This window comes from Chrysemys picta, chromosome 2 (assembly GCF_011386835.1).
Source record: "Chrysemys picta bellii isolate R12L10 chromosome 2, ASM1138683v2, whole genome shotgun sequence".
Classification (NCBI taxonomy): Eukaryota; Metazoa; Chordata; order Testudines; family Emydidae; genus Chrysemys; species Chrysemys picta.
In genome coordinates, this window is record NC_088792.1 from 116,046,617 (window position 1) to 116,070,355 (window position 23,739).

At 45.3% G+C, this 23,739-nt stretch overlaps 1 protein-coding gene across 2 annotated transcripts in view; it reads right to left on the minus strand.

The window, feature by feature from the left end:
- Positions 1-5,086: 5,086 nt before the first annotated feature.
- The window catches only part of FH (fumarate hydratase), a 40,462-nt gene continuing 21,809 nt past the window's right edge, over positions 5,087-23,739 (minus strand). For both annotated transcript variants that reach the window (XM_005296506.4, XM_065584039.1), the window contains 4 exons: positions 13,495-13,698; positions 12,099-12,226; positions 9,998-10,151; positions 5,087-5,279 (listed from right to left, as the gene is read on the minus strand). In XM_005296506.4, coding sequence (XP_005296563.2) covers positions 5,137-5,279; positions 9,998-10,151; positions 12,099-12,226; positions 13,495-13,698 — 629 coding nt within the window. In that variant the 3' untranslated portion in view covers positions 5,087-5,136. The remainder of the gene's footprint in view (positions 5,280-9,997; positions 10,152-12,098; positions 12,227-13,494; positions 13,699-23,739) is intronic.

Genomic DNA, 23,739 nt, shown 5'->3' on the forward strand with positions numbered 1-23,739 from the left:
GGGATGGGGGTGGGGGGGTAATAGGCACCCATATAAGAGAAAGCACCAAATATTGGGACATCTGGTCATCCTAATGGAGTGCAAACCTCCAAATTAGATGCTCAGTTCCCATGCTTGGAGAGAGTCCCAAGGATCACGACTTTGGTTTTATGCCCCGTCTGAAAGATGGAACATCAGAATGGAGCTGCCACATGCTCCTGGTAGAGCGCCCCTTGCTGGAGTGTTTGGGCACCACGTGCTTTAAGCTGCCTGAGTCTGAGCAGAGTTCAGGCACTGCCTCTGTTTGAACGCAGAGGGTGTCTCTATGCAAACTCTTGGGGTGCACATGCTCTGTCTAGCATCCCTTTCTGGGAGTGGAGACCCCACAGTCCAAGTGCCTAGGCACAGAGACTAGCGCCAGCTCCCCGGTCGCGTAAGCACACCCTTTCCAGAGCCCCAACCCTGGAGATCCTCACCCCTGTAGCTGAACCACGTAAGACAGAAGCTTTGCAAAAAGGGCTTCTAAAGCAGCTACTCTTTACTTTAGACAGGACACAAGATATACAGCTCCAGACCCAACAATCACCTTCCCTCCCTCAGTTCCCTCCCCACTCTCAAGTGTTTTTGGGCCAGGCCAGAGTCTTTTAAGGAATTCAGGGTCCCTCCCCCCTACAGCTCATGGCTTCTCTGAATCATGGAATCTCACTCTTTTCTCCTGCCAATTTCCTTTGCCCTTGGTCGGCCCCCGCATCCTTTGTTTTTCCTGGGAGCCCCCTCCTCACCCTGTCTCTGGTGCCCTACACCCCAGCCCCCTGCACAGAAGTTAGAGAAAACTGACCCTCCTCATTTCAGGGTGCTCCCATATGAATGGGAGCCATTCAGGTTAACGACTCTCCATTGTCTCTGCTCTGGGAGAGATGAGGGTGGAGCCCACGTACACCAGCGAACTCCCTTACACAACAATTTCATGAAGATCAGCCAGAATTCTGAAGTTGCACCTAGATTCCCCAAAGCGTCCCATCGGCACTGGCTCAGTTCTGACCCAGAGGGAAGAGCGCCACCTATTGACTCACCACCACCACTTCTGGCGGCACCCTGGGCTTTCCTTGGCGCTCTCCCATCCAATACTAGCGACAGTAGAACCTCAGAGTTACGCACACCAGAGTTATGAACTGACCTGTCCACCGCACACCTCATTTGGAACCGAAAGCAATCTGACAGCAGCAGAGACACACACACGCACAAAATCAACTACAGAACCGTACAGTATTGTGTTAAACATAGACTACTACAAATAAATAAATAAAGAAAGAAAGAAAGAAAGAAAGAAAGGGAAAGCGGCATTTTTCTTCTGCATAGTAAAATTTCAAAGCTGTATGACGACCATGTTCCTTTGTGAACTTTTGAAAGAACAGCCATAATGTTTTCTTCCGAGTTATGAACATTTCAGAGTTATGAACAACCTCCATTCCTGGACTCCCAATCCTGCATCCCTTGCGACAAGGTCACAGGCAGGGCTACCTGTTCTGGGCGAGTAGATCTCTGGACCCAAAGCTTGGTAAGCAGCATGGACATGTGGGCACGGTTGTGGTGGCGTAAAACTGCCCATTCCCAGCAGACTCGTCCTGTCCCCCAGCTGTGCAGAACAGAAGTACTCTGCTGACACCTCCTCTGGGCCTGTATGATATCCTCAACTGATTAGAATTGCACCTGGCTGCCAAACTCTCTAAACCTAATGGTGAACCTCCTCTTCCCCCGCCCACCCCGATTAGCTCCCCAGGGCAGCGGCTAAAGCTTTGCAGACAGTGACAGCCTGTTATACAAGACTTAGGCATTGTTTCCTTTCTGATCTTTCTCTCTCTCGGCAGGTTGGCATCACAAAGCAGGCACCAGGCTGCAGAGCGGAGATAACAGAGACCATTAATTCCATCAGGGCTGGGACGACAGCTCATTAGCGGCCGGAGAGGAGACTAATGGTTCCCTTTGTTCCTGCCATTTCCTTCCCTGAGCGGTGACCTTTCTGGAAGAAAGCCCCTGGCTTGGGGAACGCCACCCCCTTTGAGAGAGCATCTTAAATTTAATGGTGTACCATTAAATCGCTGCCTTCCCCCAGGACACCTTCCCCCCCAGAGCTGCTCTCCCAGCCTTGTGAAGAGTCCAGGGCCCTGTCTGTGCGAAGCCCCATCTCCTCTAGCCAGAAGGAGCAGCTCAGTAACTCGGCTCAGGAAAGCTCCCTGCAGCGGGTTCCCAGCTTTGTGACTCATCCCACACAGGATTTCAGGACAGACTGAGCATTGCTTCCCCCTGGCACTACATTGAAACGGTCTCTGATTTGCAGAGCACGCAGCTGCCTCTCCGTGGGTGCAGGCTCTGGGACAGAGTTTGGGGGCTGGAGAAGGGGTGGTGGGTGCTGGGGGGGAGGGAACTGCCATCACATGTGGCTTCCTTCCTCCCCTGCTGCCCCTCACCATAGCCTCGGTGGGGGATGGGGCTGCCCCTTGCCCAGTGTTTGCAGGAGTGGTGGCTGGGGAGAAACCCAGTCAAACTCTGGTTTTACTCTTTCGTTGATGGGTCACTTTAACCCCTTACAAACCCCTTCCCACCTCTCTCACCCCCCTTTTCTACTGGGCTTGTTTGATCTTTTTGGTGGAGCCAGATGAAAACCACAAACCCCAGCAAGAGCAACAGGCTGGAAGACTAGACTGAACCCACCACCCACCCAGCCTAGTCCATCCCAGAGCCCAGGACTGAGGGCAAATGTCCCCCCACCCCCGGGCCACGTGCTTCCACTCCTAGCCCCTCCTAGCGCCGCCAGAGATTCTGTGTGGCTGCATCAGGTGGGATTTCAACCGGACCCCCCCCCCCACCACTAAATTCACCCCTGTTTTGTGACCACTCTGCACCAAGAGCCCCTTCCTTCCCTACCCTAGAGCTGCTGGATGGCTAGAAAGCTGAGCTGGGCGTTTGATCGATCTGGAATGTTATCGTGCCCCCCCCCCCCCAAAAAACCTTAATGTCCACACAGCTTGGGGGGGGAGATATTCCTCCCCCCCAAGCCAGTCTATTTTATTGCTGTAGGGCAAATGAAGGAGCCAGAGTTTAATGGAAATATTCAGCCCCTACAGCAGTCTTGCAGCAGGGGAAGCAGAGTTGATGGGAAGGGAACTGGTTTGGATAGGAGCCCCCCGTCCCCCTCCTTTGCAAAATAATTTGGGGAGGGGAATCAGATCACTCCGTGCCTCAGTTTCCCCTCTCTCGGGGGAGAAGGGAGAGATAAAAGTCTCAGCCTGCCGTGTTGCAGACCTTTCGCATTCTCCCCTCCTGATGTATTTGATTTCCTCCTCCAAACCTCCCTGTCTCTCTCTCTCTCACCTGGAATTCACAGCACTAAGTACTGGCTCGGGGCTTTCTTCCTGGGTTACATGATCCCGAGTTTAGTTTTGAAACAGACGCAGGCAGGCACAACTCACCCTCAAACAGCAACACCACCGAAAACCACAAAACCAACCCAATATTACACACCTAGGGGGAATCACGGGGTCAAACTCTCACCGACCGAAGCCCCAGCAGCTGCTAAGGTGAGTGAGGTCCACTGCAGAGATTCCTGTCTCCCACCGGACCGGAAGCCCCCTCGGTGTCTCCTCCAGGCGAGTGCTGGGGGGAGGGGAGGGGAAGGCTGCAAAGCACATGTGCCTTCTCCTCCCCTCCCCCTCCTGACCTGCAACAGCCGCTGCTGCCTCTGCCTCAGGCCCCTGCCGGCCAGCGTCTCTCGCTGCCTAGCAGCAACAGCTGCTGCTTCCGGGAAAGCCACAGAGCTTTGCTTCAGGCAGGGACACTGCCCGATCTGCAAGGGGCCCTCTTAGGGGCGGGGCCCAATTCAGGGGAATCGGCCTAAAGCCGGCCCTGCGTAGAGGCACAGCCAGGCGGCTCTGCACGCTGCCCCATCTGCAGGCACTGTCCCTGCAGCTCCCATTGGAGTGCTTAGGAGCTGGAGCGGGACCATGCCATGGTTCATGCTGCGGCTTCTGGGAGCCACATGGTGCAGCCCCTGAGCCAGTGTCCCGGCTGGAGTGCCAGAGTGCCCAGCGGGAGCTTGCGGGCTGCCTTAAAATGGCTCACAGACTGGATGCGGCCCGCGGGCCATAGTTTGCCACCCCCTGATCTAGTCTGATCTCTTGTGTAACAGAGGCCATAGAACTTACCTATCATATTCAAAGTTCCACAATGTCTCATCTTGTTCAATATGCCTTATGTCTTCATTTCATCTAATCCAACGATTAGCTAGCCCTCAGCCAAGCACTGGGTAAGGTATCAGGCTCCAACCGACAAAAATATCTACCTCTTTAGCTGAGGATGCATGTCTGCCATTTGTTGTTTTGGCACACAATTGAGGGGTGTGGTTAGATTTCTCGGTATTACTAGATCAGGTTACCGCAACTTCCACTATTTAATAAAGGCTGAGAACAAAATAGTCTAAAATTTGATGTCCTTTGGGATACACAAAGTTTTTATATATTTAATTTTTGATTTTTGAGAAATTAGATAAAACATTGGAAGGCAAATTTAAAGTTGGGTTCTTGGCATTGACAATGCAGGTGCTTGGTTTACAAATATTAAAATTATGTTCTGCAAAATATGAATACATTTTCAAGGACATCTCATAAATTAGTCATTCATCTTTATTCTTGAATAAAGTTACCTTTTGGTTTAAAGCAGGCAATCCAGTACTGGAAGGCTCCTATATTTTAAATTAGCTAATCAAATGATCCATAAAGGAAGTAATTTACAGTATTTCTTTATGTTTTGTTTCAATAATAAAAGATGCATTGCCTTTTATTACATAGAGTTAATTGTATAGATATTGCTCTGGAAGCACCATCCTTTCAAGTATGCAATTATTTGAGGACATGTATCTAAACTACATAAATAATGAGGTATCTCTGGCAATGAGATGCAGTTGGATGAATCAATCTTTTTGGAATATTTATTATATTTGCATATATTTATTATATTAGAACAATTTCCTCATATAACCTTATGACCCATATGGAAAAGCACTTCAATCATAATATAAGTGGCCATGAAAAACAAAGTGAGCTGCAAAATATTTTGTTTTATACAATTTAATTTTTTTCCTTTTAAGTACACTTGTTAAAATTACTGAGGACCTAGCATATCTTTAGGCTTCACCCACTGATCAAATTGTTCTGATGTAAGGAATCCAAGCTTAATAGCTGCTTCTTTTAGTGTTGTCCCTTCTTTGTGTGCTGTTTTGGCAATCTTGGCTGCCTTGTCATATCCTGTAATTAAAACAAAAGAAACATCAGATGAATCTGATTTTGGCCACTATGTGTTCAGAAGACCTGTTAAAGGAGACAACTTGGTCTATTCAGAACTACTGCTACTATATTTTACTTAATTTGAAGTCACGAATGTTGGTTTAAAGCAGTATTAACCCCCCCCCCCCCAAAAATTAAAAGATATTCTGGTAATAAAACATTTAGGTAAATTTTATCTGACATAAAATTTAATTAGGCTTGTTGCCACTCAATTCAATGACTTTACTTAAACATTTCATGATCATCTATTGCCACATTTCTTGCTATGAAATTTTAACCGCTAGAGACCAGTATTTTCAAAAAAGCCTATAGATATGGCTATTGTGAACAGGGCATTTATTTTCTGCTGACTGTGCTCAGTGGTAGTTTATCTACTCTTTGGGATCTTATACAGAGTAAATTCATTTCCACACGCAGTGAAAGAACTAGTTAATTGGAACACACAAAAATGCAGTTCATGATTGGGTTCTGAGCTTCCATGAACAAACATTTAAAAACATAAAATATAAGTATAGCAGAATAGTCATGCAGGAGAAGTAATCCAACTTCTAAGAGACATAAATGTTGCCACCTAGTAGCATGACTCAAAATGAACAGCTCTGTAGTTGATCTATATTAAAAATAATATTCAGTGACAAGCACAACTCCTGGGGAGGAAGAATTAAAATTTCACCACTGAATCCCATTAAGTTTAACACCAAAAAACCCAAACTGAATAAAACTAATGCACTACCATCAAAGAAAGTAATTATAGGAAACAAAAGAAATAGATTCAAAAGGAACAATATAATAGGTGACTGATGTCAGGAATATAATTTTTCAAGTTTTACTAAACAAACGAAAAAGACAGTTACTTGCTGATACTGTAACTGTTGTTCTTAAAGACATGGGTGCAGAGGTGCATTCCACCCTGGGGTGTGTGCGCTGTGCGCACCAGAGTCAGAGAACTTTGCCTAGCAGTAAACATAGGGTCAGCACTTGTGTTTCCCGGGCCTTATCCCTTCCCCAGGCTATTTAATGGTGGCACTACCTCAACTCCCCTCAGATCCTTTGCACAGAATGCCAAGAATTGGGACTCCAATGCAGAAGGGACCAAATGTGGGTCATGGGATACACATCTGCACCCACATCTAGAACAACAACATTTACAATACTAGGAAGTAACAGTCTTCACTTCTTTGAGTTGCAGATGTGTATTCCACTCAGGTAACTCAATCAGTATCAGAAAGCGGTGGGGCTTGGAGTCTATTTAAAGAGTGACTGCAAGACTGCCTTCCCAAAATTTGCATCTGATCAGGATGCAGACATAAAAGTATAAAGCTTGGTAAAAGTATGTACCGAAGACAAAGTAGTAGCCCTGAAAATGTCCAATATCAAAATATCACTGTGAAAAGTGATCAAAGCTGCTTGGGACATTGTCAAATGGGCTCTTAACCTCTGTGGAGGTGGTGGAGTCCAAGTTATTTCAAACTGTAGTGACACAGGATGTTAACCAACTGGAAATTGTCTATGTGGAGACGGCTTGATCACTCTTGTGTTCCACAAAGAAAATAAAAAGACAAGGTGATGAATGAAATAGCTTGGTTCTTTCTATGTGAAACGCCAAGCATCACCTCACATCTAAGGAGTGAAGATGCTGTTCATCAGTATTCGAATGAGGTTTGGGAAAAAAATATATAGGTAAGTAAATTGTCTAGTTAAGATGAAATAGTGGCACCACCTTAGAGAACAGGACTAACACGGCTGCTACTCAAACCCACCTTAAAGAGAAATTTATGATGAGATCTCAAGGCAACCTTGTCCTTGAAAAACTGGGTATACTGAAAGCCCACCATTAGGGTCTGCAGCTCAGTAACTCTTCCCACAGAAGTTATGGCCATAAGAAATGCTGTCTTTTGGCATAGGAGAGAGAGAACAAGTTGCCACATCCCAAGGGGGCCATTGGGAATACGCATACTGTTGGTCAGTAGGTACTAGGCCAGGAACCCCTATCCCTACTGCGGTAACAGCACTGATATTTGGTACTGATGGTGATGGAAGGACAGTCTTCAGGATTGCTGAGAACTGTGCTTGGACAGCAAAGAAGAAGAGGAAGAGGTCCTCAATCTCGACCAGCCTCCAGTAGTCATCCAGTGATAGTGGAAGAGCCACTCCCCAAAGGAGCAAGCAAGGAACAAGCCTCATCCAAAAACCAATAAGGAGATGATATCAGTACTGAAAATGAATGAGAAGTTGGTGCCTTCAGTACTGAAAGAGGCATCGCAGTTCCGCTCGGTCCCAGAGCAAACAGATATTGAGCGGAAGTAGTACCAATCCTAAAGATAAAGTCTGCAGCAAAGATATAGTCAGTGCCAAAGACAGCGTCTGCACCGATGGGTCCCTCAGTACCAAACAAGATGTTGACTACAACTCAGAACTCTGGTTCTCAGGTGGAACGTAATACAGTGCCAAAGTACGAAACAATCTGCAACCAAACTAGATGATGCCGAGAGCACAGCCAAAGCAGCTGCCCCAGCTGTCAAATGCTCCTGAATTATTAGGGAATCAAGAATGGAGAGGCAGAGCAGGTCTGACACTGCCTGGTAGACCAATGACATAGAAACAGGCAGGATGATGTTGGTACCTAACTCAGACTCCCATGGCCAGTACCAAGTCAATGGTACAACATCTAACTGATCATGGGTAAGTATCAGGGAGTGGTTAGGTGGCCCAGCTCCATCTCGAATACCGGAGGATTCACAGTGCCAGTCAGTATTCCTCTTAAAAAGACAAGGAGGCATCTCACCAAGTCCTGGATGGTCTCAGTTCATCTTGTGAGACCTCTTTCTTGGAGGACAAAAGAAAGGAGAACAATCCCGCTTCCCACTAGGGGAAGCACCAGACCCCAAGCTGGGAGCTACATTCTGGGCCAGCTCTGAAGGAGAGTGCAGGTCCAGGCAATCTGCAGAGGTCCCCAGTGCTGAAGCAGGCCTCATGGCCTGCTCTAAGAGGTGCTGCTTCAGACACAAGTCCCTCACCAGGTGAATTCTCCTTTTAAACAACATGGAGCACCTCTCTTTCTTCTGACCTTCTCCTGTGCACAACAAACACCACAGGTCGGGGTCACTGTTGGGGATAGACATCCCACATGATGGACAATGCTTTAACCTCACTGAGGGCATCACCCAGGGTAAAAATCAATTTTAACCTAATACAACTAAACCTAAGGGTACTACTAAACCACACTAACAAACTACATACACCTCCACCTTGATATAACGCTATCCTCGGGAGCCAAAAAATCTTACCGCATTATAGGTGAAACCGCATTATACTGAACTTGCTTTGATCCACTGGAGTGTGCAGCCCCCTGCACCCCCGGAGCACTGCTTTACCGTGTTATATCCGAATTCGTGTCATATCGAGGTAGCAGTGTACAATAAAACTCTAGAAAACAGAGAAACAACCACACCAAACGCTCGGACTGTAGCTGTGGGCAGTAAAGGGACAAAGAGATCGGGGTGGCGGCACCCTTAAATAGCCTGGGGAGGGGCTAAAGGCCAGAGGCATGAGTGCAGCGCCACCTACAATCAAAGTTCTCCAACTCTCATGCACTTGGCATGTGCACACTTGAGTGGAATACACATCTGCAACCACTTGAAGAACTGCTCTTTATCTACTTCTGATTAAGTAAAGGTTGTGGTAGTTATTAATATTTATACAATATTATTAGTTCATAAAATTGTGAAGAGGATAACAGCTAGAGTTTATATGGCTGGGGAAGACAAACTGTAGAAATGGACTTAGATAAGCTTGAAGATCCCTTTCCTCCATCATCCTCGCAGACAAGAAATCCCACCCATATCTTAGCCTGTAAGAGAGTTTCTGTATTTTTGGTGCTGACATTGCTTCATCAGGCTGTTGGCATGCTAGCCAGCTTCCATATCGGTACACATCAGCAGTATTTACATTCATGTTTATCAATAGTGCCTGATGCAAAGGCTTCTGGGATATACATGCTGTTCAGTGTGTACAGTGTGATTAAACAAGATAGAAGAGGAATTATTGTGTGGATGGATGAGGCAAACAGGTAGGCAGGACCAAGTGCAAGATAAAGCACAACCTCACTAATGCAAACTCAAATGCGAGACACTGAGTACTACTGAATTTTGTGAGTGAACAACAATAAAAGGATACTACATCACAAGGTGTACTTCATTTATTTCATCTTTTGTACTTCCCGTATTTCCCGTGACCCATCCCTGACTTTTACTAAAAATATCCGTAACAAAAACTTAGCCTTACTCACGAGTCTGGGATATACATGTTCCCCTATCAACACAGGGCCTTGATTGTGTAATTGTCTATGCTAGTTTTCTATAACATCATCATAATGTAATGGAATTCTTCAAAATATGTACGTAAACAATTAGAAATAGTCTTATGTAAAAAAAAAAAAAAGTTTCCTGGCCATAATGAACTCTCTTATTAATTCAGTTTGTTTGTCAAAGAAAAAGCTAATTTTTGATCAAGCACTTGAGTGCATTCTTGATCAAAGAACAAAATAGAAGGAAGTCTGAAACACTGTACCTTGTTAAGCAGAATAATCTACTGCTTGGTTATTCACAGTAACTGTCACTATGTATTTTTTTGAGAAGTTTATATATTCTAATGAATAGATATCAGCCTTAGACTTTTACCTATGTGGGGATTAAGTGCCGTCACCAACATCAAAGACTCGTTCATTAGTTTGTTGATCCTCTCCGTGTTGGCTTGGATTCCAACCACACAGTTGTCAGTGAAGGAAACAGAAACATCTCCAAGGAGCCTTGCAGAGTTTAATACATTTTTAATCTAAAAAATGCAGAAAGTTATTAGATGCAGCTATTAACATTTTCGTTATCTGATACATCATCATTTCTTAAAAACCTCATGATCCATCCATTTGACAGTACATCTTTAGCAAAGGATTGTGTGCTGTACTGTACTCTCTTCCTTCTGCAATATAAATTGAGTCACTGATATTTAAAAAAGCACTTTATGTGAAGCATTTCATATCCTGAAGAACACTTAAGTGCAATAGACATTATCCATACTATTGAATATATAAGCAAAGCATCTTTGTAAACTACTTAGAAATCAATAGATTAAAAATGTGCTATGTAAGTGCTAGATTTCAGAAAGAAAAGTGTGAATTTTACACACATCAATAAAAGATATTTAAAATTATTAAGTGGATGCACAATTGGCATACCCCCTGGCAGTCAATTACTCCGAAACAGCATCCAGTTGATAGCACTAAAGCCAAAGTTTAGTAAAGAATAATAATGGAAAGGGACACCTATATCTCCTATTGGGAATATCACTATAGCTGTTCAGTATGCTATTATTATTATCAAAGTTAGATAGAGACTTTGAAGAAAGACGCTTTTTCAAATGAAAAAAATTCCTTACTAGGTCTATTTAGGAGATTCATAGACAAGTACATACAGCTTTTAAAAGTCTTTTCATTTTGTTGAAAACACCCTTAAACAGCATGAAAAAAAAGTAGCAGACAATAAATGGCTAGGTGCAAGAAAACAAAATACTGCTTGCTACATCCCCCCTCACTGTTTTTACTGCCCTGACCTTTCTGCTATAATGTAGCTTATTCTGTAAGCCTAGCACCACTGTTATTTTAATGATTTCTCCTGCTGTATCTTCTACCTTTATTTTTTCTTCTTGTTTTGACTTTTTGGTCTTCCTTTTCCACAATTCCCTGTTTTTATGCTTTTGCCTCTATTCTTTCCCTCAATTTCTCCTCTGTTCATTCCTCCTCCTCCTCCTCTCCTCTTCCTAACTCACCCTTCATGGAGTAAGATAGACCCCTCAGTCCTTTGTTTTCTTTCCCCACCTACACTAAACAGGTTTCCTTCTATTTCTCCATGCCCTGCACAATCCAGTCTAGAGGGAAGAATAAGCACCCAGACAAGATAGGTGTGCAAATGAACTACTTGTTGCCTTGACACCTCCCAGAAGCAGAATGAATCTAACAACATGTGGATTCAACTCTCACAAAATTTTTACTGGAAGCAACATAGGTATGATTTAGCCTGAAATTTCAAGCGTCAAAGTGATTAACTGCGTATGCTATATACTCCTCCGCTCAGCTGTGCCTCTGCCTTTAAACACAGTAAGGAAATGGTCACATTAAGATTCTGATATGTCCTCCTAGAAAATGCATAAGATAAATATTTTAGAGGCCCCGAGCCCAAGATTATTATCCTGAATTTACATTTTAAACATTTGTAATGTGAATCTGAACAGTTAATTAATTTAATGGTACAATGGTAAGTGGCTTTCCAGGCAATTGGGGTGTGTACTGCAGGAAGGCCAAAGGGACTGCACAACAAAACAAAGTCTTCTGGCCACTGGAATAGAAAACAGGAATTCCTCATTTCAAAACGTCAGCTCTGACACAGATCCTTTTTGGCTTTAAACAAGTTACTTATTCTTGCTGCCTCAGTTTTGCCATCTGCCCTTTTCTCCTAGGGGCACTATGATAACTAGAGTTTATAATGCATTTCTATGATGAAGTGCTACAAAAACTCAATTCTTACATATTGGACAGCCAGTTATGTCTCAAAATGATGAGCTATTTGATTTATCACCAAGCAGAATTTAAGATTCTTCTAAAATTAATATTCTCTGCCTCTCTGGTGCTTGTGCTGTCCAAGCAATCACTGAAATTCTTCCCTAAGGACATACAGTAAGATAACCGTTTTTTTAATTAAAAAAAAAATTAAAATGTTTTGAGCTTACAATCATGGGCTTGAAAACATTCAATTCAAAATGTCCATTGCTGCCTCCCACTGTAACAGCAACATGATTTCCCATCACTTGAGCTGCCACCATGGTTACAGCCTCACACTGGGTAGGGTTTACTTTTCCTGTTGGGGAGGGAAGGGGAAAGTATTTAAAAAAAAAAAAAAGTTCTCCAGTGTTTGTTTTCTGAATTTAAATCCTCAGAAATGGTACATGTGATTTCAAGAAACATGTAAAAGAGGCAGCAGTCAAGCAGTGAACAACATACAGGCACAGATTTATTAGACCCACTGCACTTTTCTGATAACAACTAGGATTTGTTTATGGTGTGAGAAGCCTGTCAGACATTTACCTTGTATGGCCTTGACAACTGTTCGCCTCCCAGAATGCCTTACTACTCAAGACGAAGGTTATTATTCTGAAACGTACTCCCCCTCCTACCTCCCACAAAACAATCAAAACTTTTTAAAAATTACATTTCTCCCCTTTCTTTGAGGAGGAAAGGAGGAGCTGCAAGATTACACTTTAAAGCAGGGCTGTCCAAACTTTGTTAAGATGAGGGCTGCACTGGCAGCCTTCCAGGAGCACATGAACTATGCTGCTGGCTGCCACCCTTATCCTCAATATGGAGAAATGACCTGCAAAGACTTCATTTACTTCAGGGGAAAGAAATCAGAAACAAAGGCCATTTGGATCAGAAAATTACTGTGCACGTTTCAATCCTAAAACCCCTCCCATTTAAAAATATTGCGCAGAAAGAAAAAAACCGCAACCTGCCACAATGGCTTGTATTTATATGTGGAACTAAACAGACAAAGATCACACACACAAGCACCTATTCCATCTGCAAGTAATCAGTTCAACACATGAAGGGCCTGCTTTGAATTGCTTTTTAGAAAGTGGAAGAAGTTTTCAAAGTCCTTATTCCCCTCCCTTGCTGCTCTTCCTCATGCAATCTTCACCTGGTAGGGAAGGATGAAATTTAGTCCACAGTCCCCAAGCCAATCCACCTTTGTTTTTTCAAACTGAATAAGAGATGCTATTTGTACTCAGAGGGTAAATCTAAAAATCTGTGACAATAAAAACCTTTGCATAAAAAATGCACTCTTCCAAGACACTTGCCAACTAAACCTTTATACCGCATCTCTCCAAAGCATATACTCTCTCTCTCTCTCTCACACACACACACACACGTTATAAATCAAATAATTTTACTTGCACACATTTTTGTGGACAAAAATGGATTAGTCACTGTCAAAAACTGCATCATTTTAGTGCTTCATACCATTTTACCACCCAACTCTGTCACAGTTCTATACATACTTGTTAATAATAATTATTACTCTTACTTTGCTACACAAACGTAATTGACATTTGTTATTGGATACGCTACCTGGCATAATGCTGCTTCCAGGTTCATTTTCAGGCAGGATGAGTTCCCCTAGACCAGAGCGTGGTCCAGAACCCAAGAAACGAATATCATTAGCTATCTTCATCAGACTGCAAGCCACAGTGTTCATTGCCCCACTGAGTTCAACTAGAGCATCATGAGCAGCAAGAGCTTCAAATTTATTTGGAGCAGTGATGAAAGGCAAGCCTACGGAGAAATGAGTATTAAAGGTTTTTGAGGCATAATCATTAGTTAAAGCAGCATGCCCTTAGCCAAAGCTCTTGAAATGCTGTCTAGTTAATACAAAAATCATAAACTAGATAATATAAAAGTAAAAATATTAAGCAGCCAAGTCAAGCAGAATGTTTTCTTCTCCAGACTTATGACAACCAAGAGTTTCCTAAAGAAAAGTTCTTGTCATGGTGGTATTGTTTGAGAAAAAACTGTTACCTACCTTTCTGTAACTGTTGTTCTTTGAGATGTGTTGCGCATGTCCATTCCACTGTAGGTGTGTGCGTGCCTCATGCACAGTTGTCGGAAAACGTTTTGCCTCAAAAGTACCTATGTGCAACACATCTCAAAGAGCAACAGTTACAGAAAGGTAGGTAACAGTTTTTTCCTCAAACAATACCACCATGACAAGTACTCAAACACCCTGTCACCACATGCCACTGCATCACCCCCCTCAGCTCCTTCATACTTGACAGACTAGGATAGAGAGGGGAAGGAGGGCAGGTCATGGAATGGACATGTGCAACATATCTCAAAGAACAAGTTACAGAAAGTGGGTAACTTTTTTTGTTCTTCAAGTGCTTACACATGTCCATTCTACTGCAGGTGACTCACAGGCAGACAAACATGGAGATAGACTTGCAGTCTACCTGAACAGTGATTGTAGGACAACCTCTCCGAAATTGGCATCATCCCTGGACTGACAGGAAATGACATAATGAAAAGCAGAAGTGTGGACTGATGGCCAAGTTACTGTTTTACAAATTTCTATGATTGGCACTTGCACCAAGAAAGCTGCCAAAGTTGCTTGTGCCTCCAGCAGAATACACCAATACTTTAGCTGGTGGGTCTATATTAGCCAACTGGTAGCATAAACAAATGCAGAAAGAGATCCAAGATGAGATTCTCTGAGTGAAAACTGGTCAGCCCTTAGCTCTGTCCGCAACCACAATGAATAACTGTGTGAAGGATCTAAAGGACTTAGTACATTCCTGGTAGAAAACTAAAGCCCTTCTCACATCTAATAAATGAAGTACCTCTTCAACTCTGTGCTCATGGGATGTCGGTAAATAGATCGCCTGGTTAACATGAAAGTAAGAAGAACAGGAGTACTTGTGGCACCTTAGAGACTAACAGATTTATTAGAGCATAAGCTCTCGTGGACTACAGCCCACTTCTTCGGATGCATATAGAATGGAACATATATTGAGGAGATATATATACACACTTACAGAGAGCATAAACAGGTGGGAGTTGTCTTACCAACTCTGAGAGGCCAATTAAGTAAGAGAAAAAAAACGTTTGAAGTGATAATCAAGATAGCCCAGTACAGACAGTTTGATAAGAAGTGTGAGAATACTTACAAGGGGAGATAGATTCAATGTTTGTGGCACCTTAGAGACTAAAATTTATTAGAGCATAAGCTTTCGATGCATCCGAAGAAGTGGGCTGTAGTCCACGAAAGCTTATGCTCTAATAAATTTGTTAGTCTCTAAGGTGCCACAAGTACTCCTGTTCTTTTTATGAAAATAAGAGACTACCTTTATGAGAAGTTTTGGGTGAGGGCAAAGAAACTTATCCTTATGGAAAACAGTATTGGGAATTTCTGACAATTGGGGTCTCAACTTGTTGATCCTTCTGGCTGAATAATGGCAACAAAAAAATGCTACCTTCGTAGAAAGGTGGAGCAGAGAACAAGTTGCAAAGGGTTCAAATGGTGGTCCCATTAACTTTGCTAGGACCAAGTTCAGATCCCGAGCACAGATTGTACCCCCATGTGCATGACCCTATCTGATCCAAGCCCTTTAGGAATATGTCAACAATATTGGAGAAAAAGGATCTTCTATCCCCTGAGGTATGGAAAGCTGAGATAGCTGCCAAAAGAACTCATACAGAGCTAATTGCCGAACTCTGACGTTTTAGGTACAGAAGATAGTCCGGTACGAGGTTCAGGGGTGCATGCTCTGGTGATATGCCTTTCTGACAGGACCAAATAGAGAAGTTCTTCCATTTGGCCAGTTAAATGCTCCAAATTGAGGGTTTTCTACTATTCAGAAGCATTTCCTGGACATCCTTAGAACTGGATCTCTCCAAAGGCATTAACCATGAAGCATCCCAACCATTAGGTGTAAGTATCATAGACTGGGATAGAACAGGCGGCCGTGGTTCTGAGAAATCACATCTGGATCCAACAGGAAAGGCAGCAGAGGCTTGATTGGCAAGATCAGCAGGGCTAAGTACCAGTGTTGTCGAGTCCACGCTGGTGCTATGAGGATGAGATGAGCGTGGTCTTGTTTGACTTTGAACAAGACTCTGGGCAGCAAGGGAATCAGAGGAAAGGCATACAGGAGGGGGTCATTCCAGGGTAGCAGAAAAGCATGGGTCAATAAGCCTGGGCTGAGACCTCCCTCGGAACAAAACCAATGGCACTTTCTGTTGGACTCTGTTGCAAACAGGTCCATGTGGGGAGTCCCCAAGAGCTGGAAGATGGATTCGGTAATGTCCAAGCATAAAGACCACTTGTGGCGATTGGAGAAGGTTCTGCTCAGTTGATTTTCCAAAGTGTTCTGTTTCCCTGGAAAGTAAGCAGGACTGAGATGAATGGAATTGGTTATGCAAAAGTTCCAGAAGCGAATTGCCTCCTAGCATAGCTAGGTCAACCATGCTCCTCCCTATCTGTTTACAAAACACATAGTTGCAAAGTTATCAGAATGAACAACTTTTTTCCTACTATATACAGGAAGAAAGCTGAACAGGCTAGCCACACAGCTCTTAACTCCCTGACATTTATAGGAGTCATTAGATTCTGAGATGATGAGAGATTGAGTCTGCAGGGACCTCAAATGAACTCCCCAACCCAGGGTTGATGTGTCTGTATTAAAGTGAGGGCTGGTAACGAGGGGGCTAAAGGGAACTCCACAGACTTTCAGAGGGTCCATCCACCAATCTAGAGATGACAAAATCGACACTGGTACTCGAACCACCTTCTCAAAATGATGACAACAACTTGGGGCGTAGACTGATGCCTGCAGCTTTCTGAGATGCAGCTTGGCATGTTGAATCACATAGGTACACGCTTGCCATGTGACCTATAAGGGTGAGGCAGCTGTGTGCCATGGTGAGAGGATACACTTCAGTCATAGCACCAAACCCTGTTGCGCTTCAAACCTAGATTGTGGCAGCCCCAGTACATTGAATGTGGACAGGATACACAGGATCCAGTGGATACACTGGAGAACATCTGAGCCTCAGACCGATCCTTGAGCAACCAGTGATTCAGGTACGGGAACACATGGATTCCTGATTTTCGTAGATGTTCTGTCACCATCGCCCTACGCTTCATGAACACCCGAGAGATTGAATGGGACCAGCGTGAACTGATAATGGGACCCATTTGACACAAATCTGAGAAACTTCCGATGGTTGTGCCATATTGTGACATGGAAGTAAGCATCCTCTAAGTCAGTGGTTCCCAAACTTTTACAGCCTGTGAACCCCTTTCACTAAAATGTCAAGTCTCGCGAACGCCCTCCTAAAAATGAATATTTCCAGGGATTTTCTCCTTTACCTGAGTATAAATTATAAAAGCAGTGATCTTGGAAATATAAAATTTGTTTTTATGACATGCTTATTACACACTATTAATTATTATTTATCATTACAGTATTTTTATTACATTATGAAAACAGCAACAGCAAGATCTCACTTTCGTAGCTTGTATCACTTTGAATAAGCCTGTTATAAGACAAGGCTCATATGTTTCATCAAGGAGTATCAGATGTGAAACAGCATGAAGATATTTAAGAAGACAACTCAAAGAGTTCCTCCTACACAAGCATTCAGGTCTTGAGCAGTCCAGGCAAACAACGCACGTTACAACAAAGCTTAAACTTGTTCTTCATAATAATTTTAAAAACAATACTAGCTCCCTATTTAATTTTAAAAAGCAAAAAATATCCACCTCCCTTTCCATTTCTTATAAGGAGTCTTGAAGTTTAAATCTCCTCCTCCTATGCTTGCTTTGATCTGCTTAGCTCTTGGAAGTCCAGGGGCTCCGGGCTGCTGTAATAAAAAAACAGCTCTGTCCGCCATTAGGGAATTTTTTCCCCGAGAACCCCCTGTAACATTTCATGAACCCCCAGGGGTTCACGAACCCCAGTTTGGGAATCACTGCTCTAAGTCAAGGGCAGCATACCAGTCCCCCTGTTCCAGGGAGGGAATAAACGGAGGCTAGGGTGACCATGCAGAATTTTATTTTCTTCAGAAATTTGTTCAGCTCTCTTAGATCTAAAATAGGTCCAAGACAACCATTTGTTTGGGGATCAGGAAGCAGAGGGAGTGCAAGCCTTTCCCCTGAGGTGAACGGGAGTTCCTCTATGGCCCTTGCCTGAAGAAGTGATTGGATATCCTGGTGAAGGATGATCTCATGAGAGTAGTTCCTGAAGAGAGATGGGAAAGGTGGGGAGGAGGAGGAGAAGTGAACTGGAGGGCACACCCCAGTTCCATCACGCTTAAGCCCCACCGATCCAATGTTGCATGGGCCCAAGCACTTAGGAAATGGGATAAGCTATTTGTAAACAAAGGGTGGAAACAAATTGAACTATAGTCACTGGTTCACTGCCCTCGACCAACATATCATAATGTCTGTTTGGGTGAGGTGGCTGGGTAGAATGAGCCCACTGATGCTGAAGAGAAGGGCAGCAGATGTCTCCTATAATCCCTGCCCTTTCTCCTTGGTGGATCTTGAGACAGAGGGTGGAGGAGCACTGTAAGGCTGTTGAGGATGAAACTGCTTCCTCTTTGTTGCCAGAGTTTAGATTCCAAGAGATTTTAATATCACCTTGGAATCTTTTAGGCCAGGGGTCGGCAACCTACGGCACACGAGCTGATTTTGAGTGGCACGCAGCTCCCTGCTGCGGTCCCAGTCCCACTCAGCCCCCCCGCTCTCTCCTGCGGGGGCAGGAGGCAGAAGCTTGGTTCTGCGGCAGCCAAGCTTCCCCCCTCCCCTGCTTCTTCCCCCAGCGTGGTGCTTTCCTGCCCCTCCTCCTCTCCTTCCCTGTGCCGATCAGCTGATGACCCTAGCGAGGGGGAGGGGAGGGGAGGGGAGGGGGGGGGAAGAGCGGCAACGTGCACACAGCTCCGTAGAGGAGGCAGAGAGAGGTAGGGACGGAGCCTGGGGGAAGGGGGTGGAACAGGGTATATCCCTTCCAGCCGCCTGCCATGAGCCGCTCAGGGCAGGGGGCTGGGAGCACCCCCACGAGCCGAGCACCCCAACCTTCTGCCCTGCACCTCCACACCCCCCCCAGACCTCTGCCCTGACCTCCCCACAACACCTAGCCTTCTGCCCTGCACCCCCACAGCCCCAGCCCTCTGCCCTGAACCCCCCCACACACACCCCAGCCTTCTGCCCTGCACCCCCACAGCCCCATCCCTCTGCCCTGCACCCCCCCACCCCAACACACACCCAACCTTCTGCCCTGCACCCCCACAGCCCCATCCCTCTGCCCTGAACCTCCCCCACACACTCAGCCTTCTGCCCTGCACCCCCCACACCCCAACACACTCAGCCTTCTGCTCTGCACCCCCACACACCCCCAGCCCTCTCCCCCCACACCCCGACACACACCCAGCCCTCTGCCCTGATCTCTGAACCTCCCCCACACACACCCCAGCCTTCTGCCCTGAACCCCCTCCTCCAGCCCTCTGCCCTGACCCCTGAAACACCCCCCCCCAGGTCTGGGGTCCCGTCCGCAGGCCCTGATCAGCCCGCTGCTGGCCTAGGTGAACAGAACCCCAGGCTGGCAGCGAGCTAAGCAGGCTGGTGGCGTAAGATCAGCATTTTAATTTAATTTTAAATGACGCTTCTTAAACATTTTGAAAACCTTGTTTACTTTACAGACAATAGTTTAGTTATATAATATAGACTTATAGAAAGAGACCTTCTAAAAACGTTAAAATGTATTACTGGCACGCGAAACCTTAAATTAGAGTGAATAAATGAAGACTGGGCACACCACTTCTGAAAGGTTGCCGACCCCTGTTTTAGGCTGTGGAGCCTATCACTTGTCTTATCCGAAAACTGTCCTGGAGAGTTCTTGCAACCAGCTTGTTTTCAACTACCATTACTGCGAAGTCCTGCCTACAGTCCTCTGGTAGCTTGTCTTTAAACATTTTATATTGTTTTCTCAGAGAGTGAAGTCACAGTGGTTCAGGAGTGCCTGTTGGTTTGCAGTCCTGAGCTTTAGATTCCCTATAGAATAAAGTTTGCGTCCAAACAAGTCTATTCTCTTCAAATCTTTGCCTTTCAGCATTGATGCTTGATGTCCTTGTTTTTCCCATTTATTAGCAGCCACCGCCCACTACCAAAGAACCTGGCTGAGGGTGAGAACAGAAATTCTTAGAACCCTTTGAGGGGATGGATTATCTCCTTTCAAATTGCTTTGCTGTAGGAGATAAGGAAGATGGTGTCTGCCACAGTGCCTTGACCAACTCCATAATGGCTTCAGTAATCGGCAGTCACTTTGGCCGATACCATAATGACACTAGTGAAAACTTTCACGCACCTCCTCTGCTTGAACGTCAAGAACAGAGGCCACCCTTTTCAATAGATCTTGATGAGCCCAGTGGTTCTCTGGGGCTGGTGAATAGCTTGCCACCTCAACAGCCTGGTCTGGCCATGAGGAAGAGGATGTCACAGGATTCTGAGGTGGTGGCTGCTCCATGACTTGTGGTGGGGAGTGACTTCTGTCTGCTTGGTACTGGTTACTGGAGAATGATGCTCTCAGTGCCAATCCCCCCGAGCAGTCTCGAAGACAAAGAATGAGACAGTTGGGTGAGGTCCTAGAAGGATGTCCTGCGGTGTCCGAAATGGCCACTGATATGGGCCTGGGACCCAGCCTTGAATGGACCATTGCTCCTTAGAAGGAGGTGGCCAGTGCTGTGACTGTTGCATGACCTGCACTCCCCAAGTCTGTGATGGAGAGTATGCCCTCTGTCTTGAATGGGATACAGATGAATCCACCTCTGAATCTGAAGAGAAAGAATCTGAAATGTCCAACATCAGTGGGGCACAACCAGTTGGGACTGGAGAGAGGTAGCCTGCGCCCAGGGACGGTAGTACTAGGGATATCAAAGGAGACCATGTGGAATCCACTCTGTGGCTTCCAACTGAAGAGAGATGAATGAGGGGCTCCTGAGAATGGTCTCAGAAGAGGGAGGGGGAAGAATAGAAGCAAACTGGAGCATATATCCTACCCTCCACAGAGTTCAAGACCCACTAGTCCAAAGTAATTTGGGATCAAGCACTGTGGAAGTGCAACAGATGGTTTGTGAAGGTGAGGGAGTCTGGGACTGGAGAGATGGAGACTAGCATGGCAACCTTGACCAGCCCATTAAAATGAATGTTTTGTACTTCCTGGGTGTCTCGAAGGGCCTGGAGCTGGAGCCGAAACAGCAGAAGGGGGATGCATATGCCTATAACCCCTGGACCTCTTTTTGGACAACTCCCGCTGAGGAGGTGGATCAGAATACCAATGCTGGGGCCAGTAGTGCTTTCTGACTGGGGCAGCTATGTACAAGCCCAAGGACTTTAGGGTGGCACTAGAGTCCTTAAGTTCAAGGAACTTCCTGTCCATCTGGTCTGAGAACTGAGAGGGACCCTCAAATGGCAAGTCCTGAATTGTACTTTGGACTTCATAGGGAAGACCAGAAGGCTGCAATTAGGATGATATCCATGGTGAGCATGGAAGCCATGGTTCTAGCTGTTAAGTCTGTTGCATTTGTCCCTGCCCATAGTGATGTTCTCGCAACTAGTCTGCCCTCATTGACTATTGAAGAGAATTCCTGCCTGGCATTCTTTAGAAGCAGCTCTCTGAACTTCTCCATGGAAACTCAAATTAAAATCATACCACCCCAGCAGAGCCTGTTGGTTACCAATACACAGCCGTAAAACCTGTCAAATAAAACTTTATGCCAAATAAGTCCAGCCTTTTAGCATTTTTTGATTTGGGGATGGTAGACTGGTGCCCTTGTTGCTCTCTCATTAGATGCTGTCACAACTAATGAGCCCAGTAGTGAGTGAGTATAAAGGTATTCAAAACCTGTGGAGGGTATATAATATTTACTTTCTGCCCTTTTTGAGGTGGGATGCAATGAAGATGGAGTCTCCCACAGAGCCTTTATAGGCTTTAGCATTGCCTCATTAATTGGCAGAGCCACCCTGGAGGGACCAACAGATGATCAAATGCCAACCAGGCAATGTGACGACTCTCCCTGACCTCCTCGGCCTGTACACCCAAGTCTGCAGCCATGCTCTTCAACAGCTCCTGATAAACTTTAAAATCATCAGGAGGAGGAGAAGTTGCCTGACAGAAAAGCTTTGTCTGGAGAGAACAAAGAGGAAGCCTAGACTGGAGGTGCTAGAATCTCTTCTATAGGCTGTTGCTCTGGCTCTGTGATGACTTCTTGATGCTCAGTACTTGTCCCAGTACTGGACTCTAGACAGAGCCCTCTGGTGTACAGACTCTGTCCTTCTAGATGAGGGGACTGAATATGCATGGTGAAGGAAAGATCTGGAAGGTGGGAAAAACCCCTAAGGGTTTCAAGATGGCCACTGACCTGGCCACATTCACATGGCAGTTCCAGCTTACTGCTGCGACCCTTCAGTAGGAAGAGAGGATCTGTGAGGAGAGTGGAGGTCCTGCTTCTGGCTTGTGAGACATACAATCTCACCTCCAAATCCAGTGACAAAGACTTCCTTTCCCTTTGATCACGGAGGAGCTGATCCAGTGCGTGCCAGAGACTGGTGCAGCATTGTCATCATTGTGGCTTTCCCCTTGGATGGTACCAAAGGGCCACCTATGCGGGAAGCAGGCAGCTGCAGTACCAAAGGTTGAACTACTGGTTCCAGATAGGACAACAGTGCTGAGAGATCCCACTCCTGGGATGATGGTGACACCAGCACTCAGAAGCAGAGCAGATTCTTTGCCGCCGCAAATGCCTCCAGGGTATTCAGCACTGAGACAGTCTCCTGGGGTGTGGAAGATGATGACAGTGCCACTTCTGGTACCAGGCTTTATAGTGCTTTCTGTGGCACCAGAGCCAACTGCATCAACCTAGGCACTGATTTGGAGGAGGTTTTAGGTGCGCTCTACTCAATACCTTCTTGCCCACCATAGCAGACTTAGAAGGTGAAGACCTTGACCCAACCAGGGCTTCTTTGGAAGTCTCATATTTGTTCCTCAGTATGAGTGAGGGAGATTGGTGCCAGGATACAACTAAAGTTGGAAGTATGCTTCTCACCAAAGCTGCAGCACTCACAACAGAGTCAAATCGGGACAGGTCTGACAGTAGCCTGAGTGCTGCCTCCATCAGCAGGAATTTCAGCTTAGCCTCCCCATCCTTCTTCATTCTAGGCTAGAACTCCTTGAAAATGTGGCACTGCCCTTTAACGTGTGCTTCACCCAAGCACCTCAAGCAGCTATTGTGAGGCTCACTCACTAGCATAGGCCTTAAGCAAGAAGCACATGGCTTGAATCCTGGTTACCTGGGTATCATATGCAGAAAAAAAATCCTCAGATGGGGAAAAACAGTCAGTCTGAATTTTTTTTAAACCACTAAAATTTATTAACTATATGACATACACTACTATACACAAAAGCTGAGAGAGAGAGAGAGAGAGAGAGAGAGAGAGAGAGAGAGAGAGAGAGAGAGAGAGAGAGAAAACTATTCTGGTCTTGGACAGGGTTCCAATGACCATTCTGGGCAGTAAGAAGAAAATGAGGGGGGCTGTGGTGGCTCTGCCCTCTACACCTGCATGCAGTGGCACACGGCAAAAGGGGGAACTCGAGCCACCCAATGGGTACTGCTGAGGGAAAAAAGTTTTTGACAGCCATATTGCTGGGTGCACAGACACCAAGAATGGAATGCACATATGCAATCACTTGAAGAAGAATCTCTTCTTTTAGAAAGCAACAGAGGGTCCTGTGGTACCTTTGAGACTAACAGAAGTATTGGAGC